The sequence below is a fragment of the Littorina saxatilis genome, linkage group LG15 (genome assembly GCF_037325665.1).
Source record: "Littorina saxatilis isolate snail1 linkage group LG15, US_GU_Lsax_2.0, whole genome shotgun sequence".
Taxonomy (NCBI): Eukaryota; Metazoa; Mollusca; class Gastropoda; order Littorinimorpha; family Littorinidae; genus Littorina; species Littorina saxatilis.
Window position 1 is genome coordinate 2,522,465 of NC_090259.1, and position 14,132 is coordinate 2,536,596.

The following is a 14,132-nucleotide window of genomic DNA, read 5'->3' on the forward strand; positions in this document are numbered from 1 at the left end:
GACAGAAACAAAGACAGAAAGAAAGACAGAAAGAAAGACGGAAACAAAGACAGAAACAAAGACAGAAACAAAGACAGAAAGAAAGACAGAAAGAAAGACGGAAACAAAGACGGAAACAAAGACGGAAACAAAGACGGAAACAAAGACAGAAACAAAGACAGAAAGAAAGACGGAAACAAAGACGGAAACAAAGACGGAAACAAAGACGGAAACAAAGACGGAAACAAAGACGGAAACAAAGACGGAAACAAAGACAGAAACAAAGACGGAAACAAAGACAGAAACAAAGACAGAAACAAAGACGGAAACAAAGACAGAAACAAAGACAGAAACAAAGACAGAAACAAACAAAGACAGAAGGGAACAAAGACAGAAAGGAACAAAGACAGAAGGGAACAAAGACAGAAGGGAACAAAGACAGAAGGGAACAAAGACAGAAGGGAACAAAGACAGAAAGGAACAAAGACAGAAAGGAACAAAGAAAGGAAAGAAAACCACACGTACATGTCATGCCAAAGCGGTAGTGGACGTCGCTCATGTTGGCAGTGATGGGGACCGGATCTCCGCTGCGAGACTGGAAGTCGTCGTCTTTCTCGCCGTTGTAGTTGCCTAGCAGCCCTGTCAAGTTGCCTGCAGTTGGATTGAAATAATGGTACTGAACTGTTTACCTCAGAAACATCCATAACAAAACAGGGTGTTTTTTTCTGTTTTTATTTTCCATTCCAGCTTACTTGTAAAATCTCCAATTTTGTAAAAGAAATAATTTGCAAATGACCAACACACTGTTACAAAATTTGACATATATGAAATATTACTTGGAACACAGACACTGTTATGCAGACATACATTGCTCCTCTTGGTTTTTTCCACAGGTTCTATGTCACTTCTTAACAAATGTATGAATGAACTATAACACTAACATTTATCACAAAATTAAATAACAAGACCATCAGTTAAGATGCAAAAAACACACAGTTTGCTCCCAATTCTACTGTTGAGATCTTCAGTCATCTCTGGATGCTAACAAACTAAAACACACACACACACACACACACACACACACACACACACACACACACACACACACACACACACACACACACACACACAATAAAAAATTATTGACCTTTCAGTTCTGATGACCCTACTAGCACCATGATGTTCAGCAACTCTGGAGTGGCCGACACCAACACAGAAATTCCAGCCGTATCCATGACGACTGTGAATTCCACCGTATTGTTTCCCGTCTCGTTGCGATATATCGTCATGCCTGTTGAAGGCAACGTACGGTTATTTATCTCAAGAGCAAAATACTTAAAACTTGCAAGAAAGTGGCAGATAAAAAAATGACTCCACAGCCGACCGAACCTTAAGCATGATATTAATTGGGCGAAGTCGACTGGGCAAAATCTATTTGCTGAAGCTGGCTGCACCAAGCTTATCGGCACTACAATTTGGGTCATCGCGAAGTCAACTTTAATTAGGGAAGACCTTAAACAGGAAAGACTTCAAACTTCTCTTAGACTGATAAAGTTAGTGTGTGAAGGGGAATGACCAATCTAGGAAAGTTTGAGAAGAAAGAATTTGTTAATACAACTAAAATATCATCAGAGAAATACATCATATCATGCTATGTGTACGTTTCATCAAGAAGCAAATTAGCACCAACACACATGTTTGCTTGCACTTTATGAAAATTCTACAACTTTTTTCTCAACAGATATCTTGGCACATTGCATGTTAGGCACAAAAAAAAAATAGGTCTGTTTACGGTAACATAGGCCCAAAAAATAGGGTCGGTATGTCGGGATTTTTTTTTTTTTTTTTCCCCAAAAAAACCATATTTTTACGTTATTTTGCAAAAAAACCAAGATTTTTTTTTTTTCTTTTTTTTTTTTTCCCCCAAATGCCAAAAAAAAAAGTCTAGGGTCGCGCGAAAAAAATAGGGTCGGTCGGGTTACCGTAAACAGACCTATTTTTTTTTTTTTGCCTTATAGGGGCAGGAGGGAGGCGATAGTGACAAGGTTCGTACGCTAGACGATCATGAGGACGAGACAACTTACCCCTTCTTTCCATTTGTGTGTCGGTGAAGTCCACCTGTGTCTGGTTGATGAGAACTGCAACACCCCCATTGTTGGTTTGACGAATCTCAACCACGTCCGTTTCGTTGACTACCGACATGGCCACCGCAGTGAATACTGTGGCATTGCCCAGTTTGCCTGGTGACAGAAACAAGATTTGCGTTAAATTCCTCAACTGTACATGATATTTTACTTTTACTTCATCCTGGATGATATCTAAGATAACTACATGCAGACCTGTTTACCCCCAAAAAACTTGATAATAATGGTCAAGTCAAAAAATAGTTATCTGATGACCAAAATAGTAACCCAGTGGTTACTAACGCCAACATTAGCAACACAAACCTAATTTAAAACACGTTTGAAAATCGTAGTCTCAACTCAAATGGAGGTTTTTTTCCCCAAAATTCTAAAAAATAGAAATAAATTACTCCAACTTTGTAAGGGTAAGGTCTGCTACATGACCCCCTTTTTTAAGTCTTCAAAAGTTCGTAAAAATTGGTCTGGATTTTAACAAGATTGTAAAATATGCTGTAACTGAAATTTACTCTGCTCAACTTACCATCAACATCCACTGCTCTCTGGGCGGTGACGTGAACTCTGATATTGCCTGAGACTCTGCTCAACTTACCATCAACATCTACTGCTCTCTTGGCGGTGACGTGAACTCTGATATTGCCTGAGACTCTGCTCAACTTACCATCAACATCCACTGCTCTCTGGGCGGTGACGTGAACTCTGATATTCCCTGAGACTCTGCTCAACTTACCATCAACATCCACTGCTCTCTTGGCGGTGACGTGAACTCTGATATTCCCTGAGACATCTTGCAGCAAAATGAAGTCCCCTTCCCCGTTGAATGTGTAGTTGACCCCATCCAAGGTCACTATGTGGGGGTCACCCGCTGCTTGGGCTAAACAAAAAAAAAGTGAGAAACAAAATGAATAAATAGTTCAATCAAGGAATAAACAAGTCGCGTAAGGCGAAAATACAACATTTAGTCAAGCTGAGTCGAACTCACAGAATGAAACTGAACGCATTGCATTATTTCCGCAAGACCGTACACTCGTACACCGCTCGTGGCAAAGGTAGTGAAATTAACAATCCAGAAAAGCGCGGTAGCGGTTGCTCTGAGGAGGATAGCACGCTTTTCTATATCTCTATTCTTTTTAACTCTCTGAAAGTGTTTTTAATCCAAACATATCATTATCTATATGTTTTTGGAATCAAGAACGGACCAGGAATAAGATAAAATTGTTTTTAAATCGATTTTGGAAATTTAATTTTAATCATAATTTTTATATTTTTTATTTTCAGAGCTTGTTTTTAATCCGAATATAACATATTTATATGTTTTTGGAATCAGAAAATGATGAAGAATACGATAAATGTAATTTTGAGTCGTTTTATAAAAAAATAATTTTAATTACAATTTTTAGATTTTTAATGACCAAAGTCATCAATTAATTTTTAAGCCTCCAAGCTCAAATGCAATACCAAAGTCGGGCCTTAGTCGAAGATTGCATGGCCAAAATGTCAATCAATTTTGATTGAAAAATTAGGGTGTGACAGTACCGCCTCAACTTTTACAAAATGCCGGATATGACGTCATCAAAGACATTTATCGAAAAAATGAAAAAAACGTCTGGGGATATCATACCCAGGAACTCTCATGAAAAATTTCATAAAGATCGGTCCAGTAGTTTACTCTGAATCGCTCTACACACACACACACACACACACACACATACACCACGACCCTCATCTCGATTCCCCCCTCTATGTTAAAACATTTAGTAAAAACTTGACTAAATGTAAAAATGTAAATATAACATTTTGATTAATCATGTTATTCATCAATAGATAAACAAATAAATAAACAAATACATATCTAATAAGTAAATAAGAAGGCAAGGAAATAATAAATAAATAAATAAATAAATAACCGAACAAATAAATAAATACATGCAAAATACACAAATAGATGCAGACAACAAATCAATCATCACTTGTTAGAGATTTTCACAGCAATTTTCATAAAAGAAGACTTAATCTTCTTCACACCAACTCTCTTCCATCTCCCTTCCTCCCACGCATCTGCAGTACTCCCCAGTGTTATTGTGTTGCTCTGCGCCATAAACTTCCTTTTTCACCCTCAACCCACCTTGGTAAACTAAAAAGCTTACACTATAAACAGCAACAAAGTTCCATCATCAACAGAGGACAAAGACTGCAAGGGGAAATAACTCTTCGTACACTCACTCCCTCCCACCTATATACACTCCCCTTATTTTGTTTTAAGGCATAAACTTTTCTTGAACTATTCATCCTCAAACCGCCTTGTTAAACTAAATCTGTCACTGTAAATAGCAACTAACGTCAATAATTAAAAGAAGAAAAATTGCATGTACAAAACATGCTCTCGCTTGCAGCAGGTGAACTTCCTTTGAATCTGTCACCCTCAACCCGCCTTGTTTTAAAATTCAACAACATAAATAGCAAACGAAGGTGGATCATCAAAAGAAAAAAAATTGCAAGGGCAGGACATATTCATACCTGCGGCAGGTGGTTTGTATCCCTGGCACGACACCGGCGCCCTCTGTTGGCGAAACTGTACACACAACGAAGAGTTGGACGCGTATTCACAGCAGTGGAGGTATGATGCGACATCTTCGGTAAGGTAGGAAAACCAGGGTACCACCTGATCGCTGCCGGTCAGTTGGTCGCTACGGGAACGGAAGTGATACCTTTCCAGCATGCTGCCTCCACCCCCTTCTCTCACGTCCAACAGTTCATTGTTGTCGCCATAGCAACAGTGTTGATTTACTGTTTGAGGACTGTTGATAAAACAAAAGAAATGGTCAGGACAATTTCAAAAGCGATGTTCCGAAATAACTTGGGGATTTTTATGGGCTGTGCAAGAGAATAATGCATCTTGAATCTGAGGCAAATGATCATAGCATCACAATGAATCTCATATGTGCATATTCTTAACAGAAAAACACTGCAATAACGGCCAACTAAGCTAAACCGTTCTGAGCTTTTTTTATTTTCATTTATTTACTAGCAGAACAGAAAGTCTGCCTTAACCTTTGAATGTGATTTTCAACTACTTTTCTTTTAAAACAATAAGAACAGAAAGTCTGCCTTACCCCTTAAACGTGGGCACAATACACTCGTGCGTTCTGCTGCCTCGGTAGATACAGTTGTACAGGGTGGCAGAGTCGTGTGAACACAGGGGGTCTCTTTGCCAACGCCCCGTGTCGCTCTCCGCCTGTTTGAGAGTGCACGGACATGCTGCTTGCTGCGTCAATTCACTGCGGGACTGTTCTTGTGACAGCCAATCAGAGCACTTCTCGTCTGACTCTCCTGCAGTGCTCCACCGCACAGGGAAGACGTCTGACCAGTGTGACAAATATGACCTGCAACAAAGAACGATAGGTTTTGTAAGAACAGCCAAAGCAACTTCAATTAACTTGGGGTATGTTTCGTCAGGTACCTTGCTTTTCTATTTTTCTTGTGGAGTTTTTTTTAAACCATCACACAATAAATCAACCCATTTTTAACGCAGTACAGAAAAATTACACATCATTAGCCAATGGAGAGGGGCACACCCTGAGAGAAATCTTGACTTATTTCCCTTCCCGTCGTATCGGCCCTTAGAACTAACAAGTGAAGCAAACAATACTAAATTGGAATGATCAAATTCAGACTTGACAGAGGTCAAAGAACTTGAAAAGTGCAGTTGAAAAGGGCTTGATGTATTTGTGTGTGAAAACTGCAGTTGAAAAGGGCTTGATGTATTTGTGTGTGAAAACTGCAGTTGAAAAGGGCTTGATGTATCTGTGTGTGAAAACTGCAGTTGAAAAGGGCTTGATGTATCTGTGTGTGAAAAGTGCAGTTGAAAAGGGCTTGATGTTGTGGCGGGAGAGCCAGATTTGAAGAAAGTTTGATGTAAAAGTTAGGGATGGAAGGCTTAGAATGGTCATGGTGTACAGAGTCCTTTCTGTCACGCTATCGCTGTTTTCAGCTTGCCAAAGAAGAGAGCGAACAATAGGGTATAAACAACAGTAGACGATGCAAGGGAGGTAATTCCCTTTTCAGTTCCGTGTTGGCGGCCATTTATGTGGCGCGGACACGCTTTACCGGCATACGGGTTGATGAAGGGTAGTAAAACTTGACCAATGTCAAGTCGAATAATTAGAGAATGGATGAAAGTTGTTTAATGGATGTAAATTGATGACCACAATGTATTATTGTGGGTAATGATGTAGCCGGAATGTGATGATTGTTCGTAGGGTTGGAAACAACGATCGATGAACGAAATCATCGTTAGATCGGAAGGAATGGGAAATCTAGAATACAAGGAAATATAGGTTATTTTGATGTGGATAAAATAATATGTGTAATAAATGAGTTGAATTATAGGCGAATTGTTAATGCGTTAGCCGGTAGGTCAGAAGATTAGGGGAAAGGGGTGGACTATGTTGTTGCGGAATGTTTCACAAGTAGTTTGGTTGTGGTCGAGTTGCCACCAACCAATCCGTATGGGGTCCGCGTTTCTGTCTAGGTTACCGTATGGACTGGTATAAAAGGCCAGAATAGATTAGTACAGGAAGAGACTTCGCATTCTATTGAAGGGATAGTGTAGGGAAAACACAGCGTAACGATAAAAGAACTTAGAGATTCTTTCTACCTTTTCGTAAATTAAGACAGCCTAGGCCTAGCCAGTTTTAAAGGACGACCGCGCATGTTACTGATTGTTTACTTCAAACGACAGTAAAGGTCCAAAAGATATGTAGGAGAAAAATTCCGTAGATAGTCAGAAATAAACAACCGGACTGTTAGAACGTCGGCGTGCGTTTGATTGAACGGTCCTAAATTAGCTAGCTAGGTGTGGTAGATTAAACCTTAGGTGACCTGCGTAGGTGAGGGCAAGCTCCTGTGTTTTTGGTGTCCCACCCTATCTGCGTACGGTACTTTGTAAAAGAAATAAGACTGGAAATAAGATAGGGATAAACACTTTGGTGGAGAATAAGTAGAGTCGTCCGCGGCTCTGTCCCGTTCTCACTGAAGTTAATCTAGAAAGTTCTGAGGTCTTAGACCATCCTTAAAAAATAGCCCAAAGAGGGAAGAACTGTTTCTCCCATTTCGAATTCCATCAAAATAAATAGATCATAAGAAAGTTGTAGATAGTCAGTCAGGGAACAAAAGATCCTGTATGGGATAAACAGGTAGCTAGCTCGATATGCGGAGTCTCGATTTAGGATAGGATTATTTGGGGAAGGGAGATTAGGCGGCTTCATTGTTTTCCATGATAATAATCTGCGCATTTTTGATGTTTGCCATGTAAGGGCTACCCGGGTTTTTGTATCAATTTTGTATGTGAATTTATGATATTGAATAATTTGCACCTGTTGTATTGGAAGGCTTGTACACTTTTCTAGAAATGAGTTTAATAAACTATTTTATAGAAAGGTAATCCCATGGAATTGACTCCATCACTTGACTGAATGATTTTCGTTGATACCTGAGTCGTCACTTCTTCTCACTGATTTAGCCTTTGTGGAAAGATAAGCTAACTCGGCAATTTTAGATGGAAGAGGATAAATATAGCGCACTAGCAGATTTTAGTTGCACGCACTAGGGAAAAATGAACACAACGCGAGGCCAAAACTAGATCTGGAAAGGAGAAAATAACAGGTGCACACACTAAACAACACATCTGTAGAGCCGCATAAAGGACTCAGGTCTTGGTTATTATCTACAACTTCCACGGTTTTCCGCCGGGTAAATAAACAAACATTCAATGCAATAGGAAAACTGCTACATTTTGGTGGCCGTGACCAAGGATCTAATATTAGCTTTTTATCTTTCAAGGTAGTAGAAGGCTGATTATTTCAGTGCAGATCAAAAAGAACAGTAGAAGTAATTAGCCAGAAAGACGACTTAGTGTGGCTAGAGAATCATTCGGACGAGTGGAGTCAGTGTGACTGCGAAAGATGTGAGTTTTTCATAAAAAAAATACGTGTACCATAGTCCAAATAACTAAAAGTAGGTGAATAGACTATAAATAGACGAGCAAATTAGAACGCGGAAGAATACGTAGTGACGTAGGGGGTTCTTGTTGGAGACAGTGTAGCAGACGATCAACTGTGATGAGGTAAAGTGCAGTTTTGGATTTTGTTGCTAATTGTTACAATTACGGGGTGATAGTCGACCAATAGGAGTGATAGGGGACAGACACAGAGTTGAAATCTAAAATAACAAGAAAGGAAAGAAGTTATAGGCGAGAAGAAATGATTGTTGATTAATTTAGTTGACAGAGATTGAAGATGAAACAAGGGGAGGTTTAGAAATAAAAGAAACAGAGGCAAGTTGTGTTAGTCAACGGCAAGGGAGAAAGATAGAGAAATGGGGGTTGTTTCGTTTTTCGCTAACGTGGTGGGTAGCGCAGCGAGAGCCATGACTCCTAGTTTCTTGGTAAGGGGAGAAAACAAACCAAAAGTTGAAAAGAAAGAAAATGTCGACGTACCTTGGGAAAAGAAACATGATAGTAACACACATAATCCGTTCGAATCGCGAGCACAAAGAACGCCTGTAGCAAATATGAAAGGGCTCTTCCAGGATAACGCATTCGAATTAGAAAATGGCTACGAAACTCCGTTTGATTCTGGGTACGGCAGGGAGAGTAGAGCAGCCAGATTAGACCGCTCGATTGAGAACGAGGCAATGAGAAATCTGACCAATCAAGGGAGGGGTCTATATTTGGACGAGGAATTTCTTGATCTTCCAGATCGAAGGGAAAGAAGAAATGTACGGAGAAGCACAGAGGTTGAGAGTACCATGGATAGGGAAAGAAATAGATCATTCGAGGGGGAGATGGGAGGTAGAACAAACCAAGGAAGAGAATCTAGCAGGGGACAAGGGGCGACTGAAGAAAGTCCATACCGAGGGGGAAGATCGGGACAACGTAGGCGACAGACGGAGGCGGATAAGTTCGATGGGAGCACCAATGTGAACTCGTACTTGGGGAAATTCGAGCGAGTAGCTAAATGGAACGGGTGGTCGTATGAGGAGAAGGGAATACAATTGAGGATGTGTCTCAAGGGAAAGGCGGATTCGATAGTGGAAAGGGTGCTGAAGGGGATGGATGGAGAAGACTACGAGTCATTGGAAAGGGTGCTAACTAAGTGTCTCACACCAGTAGGCGCCATTAACATGTACAGAAATGAGTTCAAGAATAGAAGAAAAAGGCGAAACGAAGACATCCAAGAATTTGGACGGTCTATCCAAGAACTTGCCGAGAAGGCATACCCCGAAGACTATAACACTGGCCTAGAAGGTATCCTAATAGACAAGTTCATCGGGGGGCTAGATCACACTGCCATGAAAGAACATGTCCTGTATGGAAAGCCTAAGACACTTACTGAGGCTATTGAGCTCGCGGAAGAAACCGCATCAGTACAAAGCTATGATAATAGCGAGAAAAACTTGACCAAGCCAAGAGAGTGCGATATATCGGTAAATCTGATAGAAGAAAGGAAGAAACCCATAGATGGGAAGAGTCTGTCTGAGGAAGAAAAGAGTGTAACTAACCTAGAATCTGTTTTGAGCCAGTTGAAAAAGACTATGCAAACCTTCGATGACAAAATGAAGGAGACCCATGAAAAAAGGGAACAGAAGATAAAGGGGACGTGTTTCATCTGCGGGGACCCATCACATTATGCTAGAGAGTGCCCACAAAGAAAAGAGAGGCGAGCAAACGATAGGTCCTACTCAAATCAGAGAGCTAACGATGGGAAATACCCAAACAAAACGCCTTTAAACTATTAGGGGCTGAGCGTGAGGCCGACAGCACAGCCCATCGAGGAGATGAAAAGACACCCGTGAGAGATAGGCCTACTATCAGAATAAACTTAACGGCGGGCACCTGTTGGTTTGTTCCGGTTCAGATTGGGATGCAAAGCATAGAACTGCTGTTAGATACTGGGTCGGGCGCCACGATTTTGTCTAATGAAGTATACGAAGAAATGGCTGCAAGAAAACCAAAGATCAAACCTTTGCATAGTAAACTGACAACTGCCAATGGGGAGCCGCTAGAACTGAAAGGGGTCGGAAAATTTTCTGTGGGAATTAGCGGTCAGAGATACCGAATGAACATGATAGTGGGGGAGGTACAAGGAGTTCAGGGCATTCTGGGGATGGATTTCCTAATGAAAAACAATGTGCAGGTAGATCTATCATCGGGTGTGTTGCATCTTCACGGTAGGGTTGTAGAGTTGCAGAAAGAGACAACTTCGAGCTGTGCTAGAATCAGGGTGATGGAAGACGTTCAGATACCATCAGGTAGTGAAAGAATTGTGAAAGCGGTCGTCACAGGGGAGTGGAGAGAAGGAAAAGAGGGTCTTGTAGAATCAATGAATCACCTAATCAAGAAACCAGGTCTAGAGATCCCAAGGTCCATGGTGAAAGTGTCGGGGAGAGAGGTGTACATTCCCATAACTAATCTGTCAGATCATGAGTCTGGTATTAGCGCTGGGACGACAGTAGCATCGATACAAGAAGTAGAAAATATCGAAGTGAAGAAGGAAAAAGAACCGACATCAGAAGAGGTAACCAGAAACAAAGAAGACATGCCAGAGGCATTGAAGGGAATTCTGGGAAGGGTGGACGATAATGTAACTAGATCTACAAAAGAAAAGGTAGAGGATTTGGTGGAAGAGTTCAGAGACATCTTTTACGAAAATTCGGGAGAACTAGGGCGGTCAGACAAAACAAAACATACCATTCATGTGGGCGAAAACAGACCCATAAAACTTCCCCCTAGAAGACCCCCCATAGCGCAAAGAGAAGTCATAGAGGTTGAAGTGAAGAAGATGCTAGATGCACAAATCATAGAACCTAGTGATAGTCCATGGGCTGCGCCTGTGGTTTTAGTCAAAAAGAAAGATGGGAGTGTTCGATTCTGCGTAGACTTTCGAAAGTTGAACTCAGTAACCAAAAAGGATGCATACCCTTTACCAAGAATTGATGAATCCTTAGATTTGCTAGGGGGATCAAAATGGTTTTCTACGTTGGATTTGGCTCAGGGCTACTTTCAGGTAGAAATGGAGGAAAAAGACAAAGAAAAGACTGCTTTTAACACGCATGTGGGGCACTACCAGTTTAGGGTTCTACCATTCGGGTTGTGTAACAGTTGTTCAACCTTTCAAAGGCTCATGGAGTTAACACTGAAAGGGTTGGGTTTCGACAGGGTCTTAGTGTATGTTGACGATGTTATTGTCATGGGAAAAACAGAAGAAGATGCATTGGGTAACTTGAGAAAAGTGTTCCAAAGATTCAGTGAAGCTAACCTTAAGCTTAAGGCAGCAAAGTGTAACCTGTTTCAAAAAGAGGTAACGTTTCTGGGGCACGTGGTTTCAGAACAAGGCATAAAATGCGATCCCATAAAAATTGAGGCAGTGAAAACATGGCCAGCGCCAGAAAATGTCACAGAAGTCAGAAGCTTTTTGGGGCTAGCGTCCTATTACCGCAAATTCATACCCAACTTCGCTGAGAAAGCAACCCCACTAACCAACCTTACCAAGAAGGGACAACCTTACAATTGGGATGAAAAATGTAGTGAATCTTTCGAAAAGCTCAAAGAAGATTTGATTTCATCATCAGTGTTAGCGTACCCAAGAAGAGAAGGGATGTTCATACTTGATACAGACGCTTCAGGTCATTCTGTGGGGGCTGTGTTGAGCCAAGTTCAAGATGGGGAAGAAAAGGTGATAGCATACGCTAGTAGAACCTTATGTCCAAGCAGACAAAGATACTGTGTAACCTACAGGGAGTTGTACGCCGTAGTTACATTTGTTAAACATTTCCGTCACTATTTGTGGGGGAGGAAGTTTCTCATCAGGACTGATCATAGTTCACTCAAGTGGTTAAAAAACTTCAAGAACCCAGAGGGGATGGTAGCGAGATGGATGGCAGTTCTGGGCGCTTATGATTTTGAGATAGAGTACAGAAAAGGGGTTTTACATGGAAATTCCGATGCACTATCAAGAAAGCCATACAGAAAGTGTAAACGGGACAATTGCCAAGAGTGCCAAGAGAGTGAACTGAAAGTGCGAGTGGTGACTAGAACACAGACTAGTGATCAACGAAAACAAATAGAAGAACCTAACCAGAGAACGGAAGAAAGCAGGGATCAAAAGGAGGGAATGTTAACACGTGCAAAGGCGAGAGCGAAAGTTCTAGAACAAGCTGGGGAAGAAGAAATTATAGTAGCTCAGAGTGAATCTGCCCGATCAAGGAATGGGGATGTTGCTATAGTGGAATCAGACTCGAAAGAGAATACGCCCCCTTTGCCACACCAAATGGTTACTCGGTCCCAAGGGAGGGAACAGGTAGCAGACTTGAGGGGCGATAACAATGTTCAGAGTGAATCTGTCTTATCTGATGATGAAGATGAGGAAGCATATGTATTGGCCTCAAGTGAATTCAGTCTACCTGAGGAGTATTTCGTAGATGCAGAGGGGTCCCATAATGCTAGCTATGGGGATGTCAACTCTAATCTACATGTAGACGTTAGTCATGAGGCCTGCTCAGGGAGTGAGGTAGATAACGTCGAGGTATCTAGTGCTATGGAGCATAGATCGGTGGTTAACAATTCTGAGTCCGTTAGCTCCAGGGAGCCACAGGATGGAATGGATGCTAGGGACATACCGGATAACCCTGTGAATGAATCTGATGATAACTGGGTTGGGGGGTGGACAAAACAGGATCTAAAAAAATGGCAAAATGAAGATCCAATGACTAGAGTATTCATACAACTAAAGAAGAGGGGAGAAAAGCCCAACAAGGGGGAGATGTCACAATATAGTCATGACGTGAGAACACTCATGAGTCACTGGGATGACGCGAGTGTAACAGATGATATATTGAGTGTCAAGGTTACGGTAGATGCCATAGGGAATATGGAAACCGTGTGGGTAGCTCCCCATTCTGTTAGAAAAGAAGTACTCAAGCTGGCTCATGACCAGAAAACTGTGGGACATTTGGGGAGGGACAAGACGCTAGCTAGAATCAAACGTATCATTTACTGGCCAGGGATGAACGAAGATATAGCTAGATGGTGTGCCAAGTGTCCTGTATGTGCTCGAAAGAAACCAGGTCCGGGTAGGGGAAGGGAACCAATGCAACACGTCAATGTAGGTGCGCCTTTGGAAAGGATAGCGATTGACATTGTCGGGCCTTTGCCTCAGACCGAGAAAGGAAACGAGTACATTATGGTAGTGACAGATTATTTCACCAAGTGGGTGGAAGCATACTCAATACCTAACCATACTGCACAAACTGTAGCGGATAAACTAATCACTGAGTTTATTTGTCGATTCGGCATGCCTGATGCCATACATACAGATCAGGGGAGGGAGTTCGAAAGTATCTTGTTTAGATGTCTGTGTGAGACGTTAGAAATAAATAAGACTAGAACTACCCCATACCACCCTCAGAGCGATGGGCTGGTAGAGAGGTTTAACAAAACCTTACAGCAGATGTTGTCACTTTTTGTGAATGAAAGAAGGGATGATTGGGATGATCATATACCGTTTTTGCTAATGGCCTATCGGTCATCACAACAACAATCTACTCTATGTACGCCGAACCTATTGATGTTCGGAAGAGAGGTTGTGATCCCATTAGAAGCTGTAGTGGGTAAACCTGAAGCTAGCAAAGACATTGAATGTCCGAGCATATATGTTGAATGGGTAAAGGCAGTGTTGGAGAACTCATTTGACGTAGCTAGAAGAAACTTACAGAGGAGTTTCCAGAGACAGAAAAAGGGATATGACAGGAAAATAAAGAAGAGAGACTTTCCTGTGGGAACAAGGGTCTGGAGGTGGTACCCACCGAGGGCTAATCAAAAGCTGGGATTGGGATGGACGGGGCCATATCGGGTATTGGGGGTAATTGGAGAAAGTGCTGTGAAGATAGAGAAAGGGGGTACTGTAGTGATTGTTCATAAAGATGATTTGAAACCATACGTAGAAGATGAATGTT

At 41.5% G+C, this 14,132-nt stretch overlaps 1 protein-coding gene across 1 annotated transcript in view; it reads right to left on the reverse strand.

Annotated features, from left to right (window-relative positions):
• The window catches only part of LOC138948200 (sushi domain-containing protein 2-like), a 164,653-nt gene that overhangs the window by 19,583 nt on the left and 130,938 nt on the right, over positions 1–14,132 (reverse strand). The window contains exons 8-13 of the mRNA XM_070319701.1: positions 5,234–5,503; positions 4,638–4,918; positions 2,851–2,994; positions 2,064–2,219; positions 1,127–1,270; positions 505–630 (exon numbers count right to left, since the gene is read on the reverse strand). Coding sequence (XP_070175802.1) covers positions 505–630; positions 1,127–1,270; positions 2,064–2,219; positions 2,851–2,994; positions 4,638–4,918; positions 5,234–5,503 — 1,121 coding nt within the window. The remainder of the gene's footprint in view (positions 1–504; positions 631–1,126; positions 1,271–2,063; positions 2,220–2,850; positions 2,995–4,637; positions 4,919–5,233; positions 5,504–14,132) is intronic.